We start from the raw sequence: 16406 nt of genomic DNA on the forward strand, positions 1-16406 counted from the left end.
AAGAAATGAGAGCAGACCCAAGGAAGTCATACATTTTTTGACTGGAAAACCCCCCAGAAATGGTGTTAGAAGATTTATTTATTTATTTATTTATTTAGTTAGTTAGTTAGTTAGTTACAGCATTTCCCCTTACTTTTCAGCCAAAACAGGCTCCTAGAGAAGCTTACACAGATTAATAATAAGACAGCCCCTGCCCTCAGGCTTACAATCTAAAAGACATGACATAAGAGGATTAGGAGGGAGGAGGAAAAAAGCAAAACTTAGGCACCAGTTCTTAGTTTCAAAGTTCTTATGTGTATTCTTTCTGGCAGAGAAGGGTGAAATAAGCTCCCTGCAGCTGTTCCTTCTCCAGTTGGTGTATGGGGCTAGGGTGGTCTCTACCTTGCTATGATGTTTACCCTGGGAGTCAGTGGGTGTAGTTTCCCAGTTGGCCTTGGTTGTCTGGCTGATAGATGAGGCCAGAGTCTGCAGTCCCTGGGAAGTGTCAAGTGGAGGGAAGTGTTCCTCTTGGCAGGGAGGGTTGAAATGAGCTCCATGCCGGTGCGTCATCTCTGGCTGATGCATAGGGCCAGGTTGATCTCATAACGCACTTCTTTCCTGTGTGCTGATGGTAGTAGCACAGTAGAAGTGATAACTGCATTATGCTGCTACCTGTCTCTTTAAGTGTGGCACCAGCTTCAAATTTGCAATGCCATGCAGATCCACTGTGCACCATTTTCCCATGGACAGTCAAGTCAATGCACAATCCACACAGTGGATCTGCATGGCATTGTAAATTGAAGCTGGTGCCACAGTGAAAGAAACAGTTACAATGCCATGTGGATCTACTGTATGGGTTATGCATTGACTTAATGTCCCTAGGAAAATGGTGCTTTATGCAAATACTGAAACTCTCTGCTTAACTAACTCTTGGCTTAGACATGTAGAGCCGATAGCTGTAATTCTGAAGTAAGAATAATTACAATTTTGAAATAAACTTATTTTTTAAAGTTATTTTAACTATTTATATCCTGCCTTTAAGGATAATGCCTTCATAAGGCAGCTTCCAGCAATAGATTAAAAACAATTACAATAAAAATAGAAAACACAAATTAAAACTAAACATCAGATCAAAACAACATGCTAGCATGAGAAAAATCAATTTTTCTAGCATTTTAAATTCGCACAGAAACAAATTTGTAGCTAAGGCAAGTGATGTGGGATTTATATAATATGCACTGTCTGTCTAGCTCCTAGTAGCATCCTGGTAGCTGTGTTCTGTACCAACCGGTGTTTCTGAACTGTCTTCAAAGGCAGCATCAAGTAGAGAGCATTGTAATAGTCTAGTCTGGATGAAGCCAGCACATGAATAACGTTGCATGTTTACTTTTGGTATCTTCATTATTACTTTGCATTGTAAAGTACTAAAAAAATGTAATGGTTGTACAGTTCTAGAAAGTTGTACTTTTGACAGTTGTCAGTTCAGCGGGGGGGGGGGTTTAGAACGCACAGACAAACATACACAAATCAGTTTAGTAGATAGTCAGATTGCCTTTTTATTTTGGCAGGTGCAGCTTGCATGCAAAGGTGTTAGCAATTTTAGCAGTTATTCAGAGGGCAGGGGAGAGGACCACTCTCTGACCTGGTTTGGATGACACGACAACCCACAGTGGGTTGTCAGCCTTGTTTGTTTCAGGGTAGCTTGTTGTGACATCCGAACCCAGCACAGTATCCTCGGTGTGGTTTGTTAACCACGCACAAACCGCCCTGAGAACCCATGGCTTGTTGTTGGGTTGTTCAGGGTGGCTTGTTTTCAGAGTGGCTTGTCGTGACATGCGAACCCGGCACGATGGCTTGTGTGTGGCTTGTTGGAAAGGGCTACAGAGCTGCCTGGCAAGAGTGATGAAAAATCCGGTCACTCTCCATGATCTCACTAACAATATTCCCTCTCTATTACGTCTTGAAATGGCACTAGTCAGTTTACTCCTCCATTTTGTTGCCTCCCTAGACAGTGACACCTTTGGGTAAATTTGCATAAATTTAATTCTTTTTTTCACCCTTGGGAGATTTGCACATATTTAAGGGTTTTTTCCCACCTTTGGGGAGAGTTATGTTATTTTCACCTTTGAGGAGATTTGTGCAAATTTAATGTTTTTTCAAAAAAATCTTTTGAGGAGATGTGTGCAAAATTGCTAAAGCGCAATAACTTATCTGCAGTAGTTACCACGATTTAATCTGAATTTGTGCAAATCTCCCTGAAAGTAAGTGTGTGTGTGTGTGTGTGTGTGTGTATTTGTGCAAATTTTCCCTGAACGTGAAAAAAAATAATGTTAAATATGCACAAATCTCCCCAAAGGTGGAAAAAAAATCTACAAAATAAGCTTTTACTCATTGTGCTCACAAGCGCGTAGGCTGCTGAGGTTGTGCTGAGGAGGCCCATGGGCTACGGGAGTGGGTGGGTGGACTAAGGGGGAAACAGGCCACGACAAGCCGCCGAGCACTTGATCAGCTGTCGGGAGTAACGTGGGTTAGCAAGCGAACAACCAACCCAGCATAGCTTATTTTCAGAGTGGCTTATTGTGATGTGTGAACTGGCCCACTGTATCAATTTAGTAATGAGAGTAAAGCAAAGATGGAAGCTAAACTTAATTCAGTGTAGGATTACCTCTTCAGAGTGAAAGTTATTTAAAGTTGAAATGACCAAGTGGAGGGTAAGGAAATTGTGGAATTCTACATATTGTATCAAGTGATGCTCACGTCAAGGAGCCTACACATAGAGTTCCATCCTGATTAGTACAAAGCAAAATACTGTTAAAAAAAACTTTGCAAAAGGTGAAGAGATTGCACTAAGCTGTCTGGAACTGGAATATTTATATCTGCCTGAATAAATGACATATCTTTTTTGAGTAGACTACATTTTTATGGCTTTACTATGAAGCATGTTTCTAATTCTTATTTGTTGTTCAGCGTTTACCATCCCAGAAAATTCTCAAGATGCAGCATTGCAGAATACAAAGACTTTCTGCTCCGAGGGGGAGGTTCCTGTCTTTTCAACAGGCCAACAAAGGTACATTCTTTATGGTGGAACTACCTATTCTTTACCTCGTGGTGGTGGTGTGAGGGTGTAGATAGGACAGGGGAGCAATTTTGAGTAGATAAATGGCAGAGAAGGAAATAATGGGAGGAAGGAAAAAAATTCTCTTATCTCCCTACATGCCTCCATTCCTGCTCTGGCCACCATCTGGCTTCAGGGGGTGGCACACATTATAATAGATTTATTGCAAATGATGGAACACTGGAGAAATTAAAAATGAATCTCAACCAGTTAAAGATAAGAATTATTTTGTTCTTCTTCGTGAGCTCTGTGCATCACACATATGGGCTCTGTGCCTGCGCAGAGTCTCTATTTGGGAAACCTCCATAGCTGAGGAAAACGTTTTGGTGGGAACTCTCCCCAATCATCCACTGTACTTGTCCCAGCGGGCTCCCACCTGTCTCCTCAGTTCTCTTTTGACCACCTTGCTGAAAGGACGCCTCATTGGGAACTTCACTCTCTCAAGATACTTTTTTCTTGTTAGCTGAGTTAGTAGATAGTTTTTCCATCTTCTTTTATTTTTTGTCTATCCTCTTTCTATTTAAAAAAATCAGAAAATTATAGTTTGTTTTTCTTTTCTTTTTTTGGGATCTTAGATTGCCGAAGGGCATGTATGGCTGTTAAGGCCCCTTTTCGAAAAAGTCTGCAGTGCAGCAGCCAATTGCCCCCCACTAATGGACATTCTCTTTGCCTATTTTGCCTTGGGGAGGCCCATGTTGTAGAAACCTGCTGTCATTGTTTGAGTTTTACAAAACAAAGCATAATGGTTCAGACCACTTAAAGATGGTGCTGTGGAAAAAAGCCTTAGAGGTTGTGGATCGTGCTTAATCAAAGGTTTCTAAACACCAGGCTCAGGCAATGTTGGACAAGGAGCAACTTTCTCCACCTTCACAGCCTAAGTCCCCGGCTCTAACCATGGGCCAGACTGACCTGCCCACTCCTAGCTGCTTCTTGACGGTCTCCATGGCAAAAAAGCTTTCTAAGAAGGCAAGAGAGCCTAAAAGTGCTGCTGAAGTTCAAAAAAGATAGCATAGCATGGGGGATTACACTCACAACTCTTCATGTAGCCAGCAAAGACAAGTTTCTGGCAGACTTGCTGAACCAGACCTTCATGATGTCTCACGAGTGGCAACTAGCTCCAGTTACTCTTTGTCACATCTTCAAGATGCGGGGCACCCCTCAGACAGATCTCACTAAATTCACTACAGCTCAGAATGCTGTCTGTCATAAGTTTTGTTCCATGGTTGTGGTGGGCAGGATTGGAAAAGGTGCTTTGGGAGACACTTTTCAAATACTTTGGTTAAGCTCTGTTTTACATGTTGTCTCCATTCCTACTCATTGCGAGGGTCATTCAGAAAATCTGAGCAGAGTCTACATCCTAATCACCCCGTGGTGGCCAAGGCTAGCATGGTTCGCCCTACTCCTGAAAATGGCAAAGGGACAGTTCCTACAGTTACTGACGGTATCAACACTTCTGACCAGGGACAGAGGTCAGATTTGTCATCCTGGCATCGATACACTCAAACTCATGGCATGGAGAATTAAACAGCACTGAGTCAGTTTCCATTCTTCCCTTGCTAGTGGCTAGAAAACTGACTACGAGAAGAACATATGACAATAAATTCTGTGTTTGCATCATCCAACAGAGTTGATCTTTATTCCACACTGCTGAGTTGCATACTTACCTTTCTCTATACGCTCTTTTCTAAGGTAGCTTCAGTTAGAGTTTACATGACTGCCATTTCAGTTTTCCATGACTCTGTTCAAGGTTTTTCAGGGGTGTCAAGAATTTAGATCCTCCAATTCGTAACCCTGTTCCTCAATGGAGTTTATCTGTTGTTTTGAAGATGCTGACCTCTAAGCCATTTGAGCCTATGGCTAAGACCTGACCTTTTGCTTCTTACATGGAAGGTGGCATTCCTATTTGACATCACCACTACGTGCCGGTTGAGCAAACTCTGTGTTTTAAGAGTCGATCCCCCTTACCTTGTTTTTCACAGAGACAAGGTTGTTCTGGTGGTATCAGACATTCATCTTAATCAAGATGTGATACTTCCCACCATTTTTCCATCGCCTTCTTCATAGATAGAAACTTCCTTACATGCCTTAGATGTGCAGAGGGCGCTTGCCTTCTATAAGGAGAGAACGGGACTGTTCTGCCTATTGCAAAGACTTTTGTGTGCTATGGTGGTCCAAAAAAGGGATTACAGTGTCCTCCCAGAGATTTGTCTCTTGGATTGTGCATGCTATCAAACTCGCTTATGACCTTGCAGGTCTTACATTGGACAGTCCCATTAGAACGCATTCAACTAAAGCATCTCCACCTTGACTGCGTTTGGAAGAGGGAATGTTGATACCGGAGCTGTGTAGGGCTGAGACTTGGTTGAAGCTGTCAAACTTCATCTCTAATTATAAACTTGATATTTGGGCACGAGAGGATTGTTGTTTTGGGCAATGCAGTCCTGTCATCAATTCTTCAATAGGACATCGCGGTACCCCAATTCCAGTAAGATAGCTTGTTAATCGCCCATATGTGTGATGCACAGAGACCACGAAGAAGGAAGGCAGGTTGCTTACCTGTAAGTGGTTCTTCGAATGGTCATCCGTGCCTTCACACAACCCACCCACCGTCCCCACTTTGGTGTCAATGTCGCTACTGATGTCGATACTGGAGAGGTTTACTCTCCTTGGTTACAAGATCAACTAGTCGGTCTCAAGGAACTGAGGAGATGGGTGAGAACCTGGTGGTACAAGCACAGTGGATGGCTGGGGAGGGTTCTTGCCAGACCATTTTTCTCAGCTATGGAAGTTTCCTAAATAGATGCTCTGTGGAGGTGCGGAGCCCATATGTGTGAATGCACAGATGACCACTCAAAGAACCACAGTTACAGGTAAGCAGCCTGCCTATGTCTTTCCCTACCATTTTGTATCATAGACTACCCAGTTTAGGATATGGTGATGTGTGTTGTGTTGTTTCCTCTACCGTTCCAAATTTTATTTTGGAAGACTCTGTGGATGGGCTTAATTTGTGCTTGGGGTCTGGCTGATGGTTAAATATTTGGAGAGAGGAGGAAAACATACCCCAAATCCAAATGGCAGCTGCTCTGTTCTCCATCCCTGCTTCAGGTGTCCCTTCAATCAGCTTTCCAACTGGCACACCAGTTGGATAGTTCATTTGACCCTTGCATTGCAAAGGTGCATACATATATTGTTTAACTTCAGGGATAACATAGGTTAAGCCAATCACATTGAATCCCGCCCAAACTCTTTGGAAGGCAGCCTTTGATGTGGCTACAATTATTACAAGAGCTACTGGCTGAGGTTTAACTGGTTACTTTAGGTATGTCAAAGAGTTTGGGCGTATGCAGAGGGATTTTTTTTTTTACTTGTTTACTTTCAATAGCAAACTCCATATTACATACTGCTTTTGAAAGTCCTCTTAGATTTATTTATTTAAAATATTTGTACCTTGTTTTTCAAAATGGTTTTCTGAAACAGCTTACAATAAAAAACATAATGCAGTGACATGGAACCTAATACCAAACCTCTTGAATCAGAAATCATTTTTTAATCAGTTTCAGAAAATAATTTGCCATGTGGCATATTTCCTGTGTTCCAGAAACACAAGCCAGAAGCCCTTCTAGGTTTGGGGAAATAGTGTGGTTCTTTGGATGGCCATTATATTTCTTTCTTTTTCTCATGCCTTTGATTGACCATGGAGTAGTCTTGCAGTGTCTACACTAAAATGTGAGAAAAAAATCTGTGTGGTTGATACTGGAATCTGTGCATACATAGTGTCAATTGTACCACTTTGAAGAGGACCAAATTTGGCTGTAAACATTTATCCCAGTACAAAAACGTGTGGGGACAGATATCCCACATTAACACGGTATCTGACCAACATGGTAGCTCATCTTCCCATGTGTTCTCTTTTGCCTTTACCTGTATTGTCTTTGTCCTTTACCTTAGCAAAAAAGAAAAAAAAGTGGTCTTTTAACTAGTTGAGCTTATTTTCCACCTGGGTAACTTTTGTTGTTTGCTCTGTCTGAATTACATCTGTGTCGGAAATCTGGTGTGTGTGTTTGTCATAATGCTGCTTCAAAATGTGAATGTGAAATAATTACGTTGCAAGCAAATATGTAAATATGAACTTGAATCTTTTAATATAAGTAGTTGTGATCCTTTTTAAATAGTGTTTTTTTGTATTTGTCTCTTTCAGTTGTTTGACACCACTGAATGTGGAAATGGATATGTGGAACCAGGAGAAGACTGTGATTGTGGTTTCCAAACGGTAATATTTTTAATTCACATACTGCCATTTATTTTATCCATAGTATTCATATGATAAACTGCCCTTTAAAAAAGCTTAAAGAATACTTCAATTACCCACAAGGCTCATTCTGTATAGTGTAACTACTATCACCAAATAATTGTGTCAGTGGAATTTCAGTGAAAAATCTGGAAAAGAATTGTCACAGGAACAAATACAATGATAAGGAAGAAACTGTTATTTTTCCCATTCTTAGACTTTCCCTTATTTTAGCACCAGAGAAATCACATATGAAGATGGTTGGAACTTCCCCGCAAGAACTCTAGCGGAAATTTTGGTTGTGTTTCATAACCATTATCTCAGCCGCAAAATAGGGAACATGACAAGCCTTCTGCCCTGGGAAAACAGAGCAAGCTGGCACAAAAAAGAGTGATTTTTTCTCACTTAAGCTTTATTACTTAAAATAAAAAAATGTTGTTGTTGTTGTTGTTTGCTTCTTTATTCTGAAATGTTCAGCACATAAATATTTGCACTGGATTCTTATGTAGTTTGATGGCTGTGCAGTATAGGAATACTGCACAGCCATCTAGCTGCCTAAAGACTGTCTAGCTGTGAGCAGTGGTGCTGCCAGTGTTGGAGGGGCCCTGGGCAAGGGATGCCTTCTGCCCCCCAACATGCCTAGGCACCCCCTCCATATGCTCTTTCGGTCTCTGCTCTTTCCTTCCTCTCCCCTCTTTCTACCCCACCCCTGTGCCCTTTCTCTTTCCCTGCCACCCTTGTGCACTTTCTCCTCCATCCCAGTGCTTTTTCTCTTCTCACACCGTGGTGTTCACTCAGTCTCTCCCTCCACCTTACCAGGCAGCAGCAGCATTTTGCTCTCTCTCTCTCCCCCTGCCCCTTTGGTGCGCTGCGAAACAAAGCTGACATATTCATTTCCAGGCGTGCCTCTGGGCTCACATGGCCATCTAGAGGCCAGCTGGAGAAATGAAGATGTCAGGCACAACTGCAGTTTCCTCTGCAGTTTCTAAAAGGTAAAGGGGGGGGGGGGAGAAAGAAAAAAGTGTCACTGTGAGGAGAGCGAGCAGAGAGCACTGGTGCGTGGGTGTGTGTGAAAGAGAAAGGGAGCACCGGGTGGGGAGGTTTGAGAAACTGCATTTGGAGGTCCTAAGCACTGCAGGGGCCTGGACCCTAGTGCCACAGTGACTGTGATTGCTACAAGACTTGGTCTCTGTTCCTCCCTCTGGCTCATTTCCATCTGGCCTGAGAATGCAGGGCCCTGATTGATTCCACCTACAAAGGCCGCTCCTCTTGATGAAAGCGCATAGAGACCATCAGGGTGGAGTCTTGTTTAGGTTTTGTGCTGGGGTAACATTTAGTTCTTCTTCGTGGTCTCTGTCCATCATTCCTCCATTCAGGAAACTTCTATGGCTGAGGAATATTTGGCAGGAACCCTCCCCCACCATCCCACTGTGCATGTTGAGTGGGTTCCCACCTATCTCCTCAATTCCTTTTCGACTGCCATCACAGCTGCCTCTTTGGGAACATCTGCTTTTTTCATGTGGGTTAGTGCTGAGGTCTTTCTTGTTCTTGTTCATTTTTCCTTCTTCTCTAAAAACAAACAAACAAAAAGTAGTTAGTATAGTTGTTTGTTATTTTTCTTCTGGCATATGACATTGAAGGCCCCTTTCAGAAAGTGCATCCACTAGGGTGGTGAACTCCCCCCTGCTGATGCTCACTCCTTGTGCCTCCTTTGTCTTGGGGAGTCTCATGTGGTAGAGATGTGCCACCTTTGCCAGTCTTTCTCAGAACAACCCCGTAAACGTCGCTCGGACAAATTAAAGATGATTTTGTGGAAAAGGGCATTGGAAGCAGTGGATACCTGAAAGTCCCAGCCTCAGTCAGGTGCCTCTGTGCAGGGCAAGATGCCACAACCTACCACGGTTTCACCCCCTCAGTCAACCTCAGACGTGGGGCAGACAACCCTCTGACACTGGTTCATTCATTGGCTCACTCAGTGGCCAAAAGGGTTGCCCAAAAGGCAGAATGTACCAAGCCTGCATCAGAATCTGTAGTGAAGAAAAAGAAGAGGAAGGAGCATAAAAAGACTCCACTGAGAGTTTTGGAGTCGGAGATTCCTTCTCCTCCCCCTCGTCTGAATTCACCAATTCCAAGGCAGTCATCAGTACCGACAGCCACAGCATCGTTAAGCGCCTGTGTCTACGGCCTCTGAAGGCAAGATCAGGGATTTTTCTTCTTCGTGGTCTCTGTGTATCACGTATATGGGCTCTGCGCCTGTGCAGAGCCTTGATTCGGGAAACTTCTATAGCTGAGGAATTTTGGTGGGAACCCCTCCCCCACCATCCCACTGCATATATTCCAGTGGGTTCCCGCCCAGTCCCTCAGTTCTTCATCAACCACCATTGTAGTAGCACTTGATCGAAGGGACTTTGGCAGAGGAGAAAATCATAACATTTTTCCCGTCTTTTTCTTTCTTATTTCTCTAGTCTTTCCCCCTTTGACTGTTTTTGTGTTTTGGTTACTTTCATTTCGTTCTTGCAATCTTTGATCATGTGGCACCTTTGGGCATATGGCCGTTAAGGCCCCTTTCTGTAAGTGCATGCGTTGTGGGGGAAAATTGCCTTCCATGGACGGGCACTCCTTGTACCTTCTCTGCCTGGGTGAAGGTCATATCGTGGAGATCTGCCATCACTGTATGTCATGTAGTAAGCAGGCAAGAAAAAATCACACTGATAGACTTAATGCAATCCTGTGGGAAAAGGCTCCTTAAAAAGAGGTTTCAGAGAAGTTGGTGAATTTGCCTGCCCAGTCAGCTCCGGCTCTAACCATGGGCCATTCTGACCCTCCAACCCTGGGCCACTCCTTGGCAGCTTCTCTTGCTAAAACGTTGTCAAAAAAGGCAAGATCTTCTAATTCATCCGAAATCCGGAAGATAAAGAAGGGGAAGAAGTCAAAAAAGCCTACTTCCCGACTTGGAACCCCAGCTAGGCTGCCGGAGCCACCTCCAGTGTTAGATTCACCAATGCCAATGGTTTCGGCACCTTTGATATTGACCACGGTACTGCCAATGCCTTCGGTGTCAGAAGAGGAGCTTAGAGACTCGACATCGACTCGGGATCGAGGAAACATCAGGTTCGAGCAAACACATACTCAATGAGGAGACCTTTCCTCGCTTTCAGCTTACTCCACGTACTACTGAAGGAATGAGCGGCCACTGGAGTTTCCGCAGCCTCGGTACAGAGACAGATCTCATTCCCCTCACTCGGATTGGGAAAGAGGATTGGATTGGTCTCATCCTCCACCACGTCATTATGAGTGGGATGATTGGAACTATTATTGACCTCAACAGTATCCTTATGAACATTATGTTTATCCCGGTGATTATTGATGTGGCCACAATGCCTATCCGTCGGCTGCTTTAACTTGGCCACCGCCTCAGAAGATGGTTATGCCACTGCCGCCTCCACCACCACTGGTACGGGCACCTCCTTCTGGATTGCCGGCACTTGCTCCGAGATGTCCCTTACGGCTGTCTCACCAATTGGCTCTGGAAACACTGGTTACGCAGAGCTCAGACAGAGGCAAAGCTCTTTCTCCACGACCCCAGGATGAGTCCCCAAAGCCTGGGTCATTTTGCAGATCAAGTTTCTAGAATGGCCCAGTTGCTCAGTCTTGAGACTCAACAGTCCATGGAGAGAGATAAGGACCTGGAGTTCGATGTCCTCCACATCGATTCAACAACTCCGGTCGCCATTCAGTTTCTTCTGACTTTATTACAGATGGTACAACTCTCTTGGAAGGCACCATCCTCCATGACTCCGACCTTTAAACACCTGGAGACTATGTATAGAATCCAGGAGAAGGATGCGAAGTTTTTATTTACCCATCCTCCACCCAATTCAGTCATTGTGGAGTCGTCACAGGGCAGGTCTCATTGGGTGCATTCTTCCCCAGTGGACAAGGAAGGAAGGAGACTAGATTTGATGGGAAGGTGTATCTACTCCTCTTCTTCCCTTGGACTATGGGTTACAAATTATCAAGCAACTATGGCTCAATACCAGCTGTTTCTAAGGAAATAAATTGGTTCCCTCTGCGGCTACCTACTGGATGATCAGTGTGAACTGGCGTGAGTTTTTCAATCAGAGGCCACTAAGGTAACAAGGCAACTAATTAACACTGCCAGACACCAAGCTGATTGTGATGCCAAAGCTATGGTAGGGGCTATCGCGCTTCGCAGACATGCCTGGTTGAAGTCAGTGGGCCTTGCACAGGAGGCACGTTCCCGTATTGAAGACTTCCCCTTTGATGGTGAGGGTTTATTTAACTCCAAAACCAACGAGGCCATGGACTCCATTCAAAAGGCCAAGAACACGGCAAGGAAGATGGGTCTCGCAGGCTCCACTGCCTTTTAGGCAATGCCAGTGGTATCGACAGTCGACTTTCACTCAATCTTGGGATCAAGTGGTGCAACAGCAACAAGGTTTCCAACAGAAGGGCCAGTTTGCTTTGACATCACATTTCCAGTCTTCTTGTAAGAGGCCTGACTTTATGAAGAAGCAGCATCTTTGACTGTCCTCTGGAACCGCCTCTTCCCCAGGATCATCTTCTCCCTTTCCACTATTGCCTCACAGCCTTTTTTCCATCATGGCAGAGAATAACATCAGACTTATGGGTCCTTGATATTATTCGTCCAGGTTACAGAATTGAGTTCAACACTCTTTTCCCTTTCTCAGGCATCACATTGGCGCGGTCATCTCCACTACTTCTCAAAGAGGTAGACAAACTCCTTTTGAAGGGAGCAATCAAACTGGTCCCTCCGATGGAGGTGCACAAGGGCTTCTTCTCCTGATATTTTGCAGTGCCCAAAACAGACGGTGGGCTTTGCCCAATTCTGGATCTCAGAGGGATCAATCTGTTCATTCCACCCAGAAAGTTCAGAATGACCACACTGTACCTTGCTGCAGATGGGAGATTGGTTTGCGACCATCGATCTGACATGTACTTTCATAGCACAATAGAGTTCAGCCAGCATTTTCTCCACTTCTCAGTCCACGGTCTTGCCTACTAGTTCAAAGTGCTGCCGTTCGGGCTTGCTACAGCTCCATGGGTATTCACAAAATGCATGGCTGTGGTGTGTACCCATCTCAGGCTTCGAGGGGTCCAGATCTATCCTTACATCAACGATTAGCTCCTAGTCACTCAATCAAGGACCTGTCTGCTGGAAAGTGTCCAAATTACGCTGGAACTGTTAGAAGACCTCGGTTTGTTTGTGACCATGGAAAAATCATTCTTAATGCTATCTCAAGTTGTTCAGTTCATCAGGGCCTCCATAAATTCCCAAGTAAGTCATGCATTTCTTCCTTGGGATTGAGCACAGGTGCTAATGCAGCTTGCGTCAGATGTTCTAGCTTGCTGTATCGTATGAGCCTACATGGTACAGAAACTACTAGGACTGATGGTGGCTACAATTGCAGTGGTCCTGTATGTCCGTCTCTGCATGAGGACATCGCAAAACTGGTTTATCAGGGCATTCAACCTGCGGCAAGAATCCTGGAGAGTCAGGCTACAGCTTACCTCTGCAATCCAGGCTTCACTTTGATGGTGGACTGTGACATCCAACCTCTTAAGAGGTCTACCTTTCAACTTCCCACACCAGTGTTGACAGTCACGACAGACGCCTCGATGTTAGGTTGGGGCATTCACTGAAAACACTTTGAAGTGCAAGGGTTCTGGTCAAAGGCAGAGGCAGACAGCCACATCAATGTCCTGAGGTTGCTTGCAGCCGACAAAGCCTTGAGGGCTTTTGAAGTAGTCCGTCGTGGTCGTCACATCCAAGTTGTGTCCAACAACTCCACGGTGGTATTCCACCTCAACAAACAAGGCAAGACTCAATCGATGCCATTGATTCGACTGACAATACAACTCTTTGAATGGTGCATCGCACGGGACATCACTTTTACAGTGTTTCATATTGCGGGCAAAGGCAACATCTTGGCTGACTGTCTGAGCCGCTCCTTTCCACTCTCCCACGAATGGAAGCTCAATCCGAGCGTCTGCAACCACCTGTTCCACCAGTGGGGTTGCCCATCTTTGGACCTCTTCGCATTGGAGGAGAATTCAGCATGCCTTCGTTTCTGCAGCCAAGCAGGCAGAGGTGCAGGGTCTCTCAGAGATGCTTTTGCCAGGAATTGGATGGGCCATCTCCTCTACATGTTTCCACCATTTCTTCTTCTCACCTGAGTGGTTGCGAAACTGGAGAAAGACAGAGCAGAGGGCACCCTGATTGCACCATGGTGGCCCAGGCAGCCATGGTTTGCCAAACTCCTGCAGCAGTCCAGAGGGGATTACGTTTGACTCCCATTGACACCAGCACTGCTGTCCAGGGACAGAGGCAAGGTGACACATCCAGACTTACCTACCTTTCGCCTCACGGTGTGGAGAATCCGGCGGTAGACCGGATAGACTTACCTGCGCCACTTCAGTCTGTTCTAGAGGCAGGCAGGAAACCTGCTACAAGAAAATCGTATGTGAGTAAATGGTTACGTTTTACTCTTTTTGCAAGGTACAATGACTTTGATCCTGTCCATTGTACTATACAGTTTTATATTCTGAAGTTTTTATTTTCGCTTCATGAGCAAGGACTCCAAAGTTTTTCTTTGAGGGTTTATGTTGCAGACATTTCGGCTTCCCAGCTTGTTTACAATGTTTCCTCGGTTTCCTTGCATCCTTTGATCCATCATTTTCTGAGGGGAGTAAGAAATCTTGTTCCTCCTGTTAAACCTCTGGTCCTGACATGGAGCGTGTCTGTAGTGCTGCATGCACTTACCAGAAAACCATCTGAGCCACTCGCTACCTCGGATTTGAATCTTCTCTTGCTAAAGGTGGTGTTCTTAGTAGCCATCACATCAGCATGGTGCTCTGGAGAGCTATGTGTCTTTCGAGTGGACAATTGTTACCTACGATTTCATAGAGACAAAATTGTACTTCGTCCTGATACTGCTTTCCTACCTAAAGTGGTTTCAGGTTTTCACTTGGCTCAGGATATTGTTCTTCCTGCCTTTGTCGCCTCACCCGCAATGGCAATCGAGAAGACGCTGCACACCTTGGATGTTTGCAGAGCTCTGGCATTCTACAAAGCGAGGACGGAATTGTTCCATCAGTCCCACCACTTGTTCGTCTGTCATGGGGGATCTAAGAAGGGTCTCCCAGTCTCATTCCAGTGTTTAGCATCTTGGGTAGTTCAAGCTATTAAGCTCTCTTATGAACTACAGTTGTGGAGTTATCTGGTCTAGTGAGAGCCCACTCAACCAGAGCAATAGCAACATCTGTGGCCTTTCAGAGAGGGGTGTCGATACCGGATGTTTGTCAGACTGCAACCTGGTCCATCCCTTCCACAATTGTCAAGCATTACCGTCTCTACGTTCAGGCCTGGAAGGACTGCTCCTTTGGCCAGATGGTGTTGTCAGAGGTTCTTTGATGAGGACACTGACCCACCTCTGGGTATGTAAGCTTGTTATTCTCCCATTTGTGTGATCCACAGAGACCATGAAGAAGAAAGTCAAGTTGCTTACCTGTAACTGGAGTTCTTCGAGTGGTCATCTGTGCATCCACACAACCTACTCACCATCCCTGCTTCGGTGTCAAGATCATTTTGGTTTTGGTACTGGAGTTCCTTGGTGTTAGGGGGCCACAATTGGTGGTCTCCTTGGAACTGAGGGATTGTGCTGGAACTCGCTGGAATATGCGCAGTGGGATGGTGGGGGAGGGGTTCCCGCCAAAATTCCTCAGCTATAGAAGTTTCCCAAATTGAGGCTCAGCGCAGGCGCAGAATCCATATGTGTGAATGCACAGATGACCACTCAAAGAACTCCAGTTACAGGTAAGCAACCTGACTTTCTCCTGTTCAACATCGAGCTGATTCCACCCCTCAGGATCGTCACTCACATTCTCCATCTGCAAACATACTGGATAGACAGTCACAGTTGCCTCGGTATGGAAGGTCTCAATCATCTGCCGTTCATCAGGGACTCTGTCTCTTGATACCGATCGCCATTAAGATACCATGAAGAGTATTCAGATCAACATTGAGAGTGGGATTGACTCCTGCCAGACCACGATGTGTTTCTGCCACCGCCTCCGGTCCCTCTGCACTCGTCTTCTTTAAATAAGCCACAAGGCTATGTTGACCAGGTTCCTCCTGATTGCCCATTGCCATCTCCTCATGCACAACAGCGAGGTAAACAACTAAAAGAGCAATAGCCCAAAGAGCTCCCAGGATTCTGCAGAGGATTATCAATCAGATTCCTCATCCTATTCCTCTGTACCTCCGTCTATTTCAACTCCAGATGAGGTTGTGGGTATGCGAAACAGCATCCCCTTCAGAGGATATGGGTCATTTCTTGGAGCAGGTGCTGCAAATGATACATTTTCTAGGAATCAATGTGCAGCAACCCACAGAACATATATAAGACCTGGTATTTGATGTCATACAGAGAGAGACATTGGTACCAGTGGCTATTCCCTTTCTTCCCACTCTTCTCCAGACTGTGAAACAAATTTGGAATACTCCATCTTCGATGGCTCCTACCTTGAAGCATCTGGAATCGATGTATAAGGTTCAAGAAAAAGACACTGCTTTTCTTTTCTCTCACCCTCATTCACATTCAATAGTCGAATCGGCTCAAGGTCGGTCACAGAAATCGCATGCATCTCCAATTGACAAGGAAAGACACAGACTTGATCTAATGGGAGGGAGACTTTATTCATCTGCGGCTTTGGGGCTTCGTGTTGTGAACTATTGGGCCATGATGTCGCGATATCACTTATTTTTGTGGGAAAAGATGGATTCTTTGTGTACTTACCTCCTGGATGACCAGAGAGAGCTGGCCAGAATGTTTCAGGTGGAAGCAGTTAGACTTTCCTGTCAACAAATTAATACTGCACGTCATCAGGCCGACTGTAATGCGAAATCCATGGTAGGCTCTGTGGCTTTACGATGCCATGCATGGCTTCGTTTGGCTGGACTAACACCGGAGGTGTGGTCTA

The 16406-nt window shown here is 45.0% G+C and overlaps 1 protein-coding gene across 4 annotated transcripts in view; it reads left to right on the forward strand.

Annotated features, from left to right (window-relative positions):
- Positions 1-16406, forward strand: part of ADAM23 (ADAM metallopeptidase domain 23) — a 161057-nt gene that overhangs the window by 91473 nt on the left and 53178 nt on the right. For all 4 annotated transcript variants that reach the window (XM_084818623.1, XM_084818610.1, XM_084818618.1 and 1 more), the window contains exons 15-16: positions 2947-3046; positions 7293-7364. In XM_084818623.1, the coding sequence (XP_084674749.1) occupies positions 2947-3046; positions 7293-7364 (172 nt within the window). The remainder of the gene's footprint in view (positions 1-2946; positions 3047-7292; positions 7365-16406) is intronic.

This window comes from Heloderma suspectum, chromosome 1 (assembly GCF_057233095.1).
Source record: "Heloderma suspectum isolate Gila_16-S chromosome 1, 16-S_ref, whole genome shotgun sequence".
In the NCBI taxonomy this organism is placed as follows: Eukaryota; Metazoa; Chordata; class Lepidosauria; order Squamata; family Helodermatidae; genus Heloderma; species Heloderma suspectum.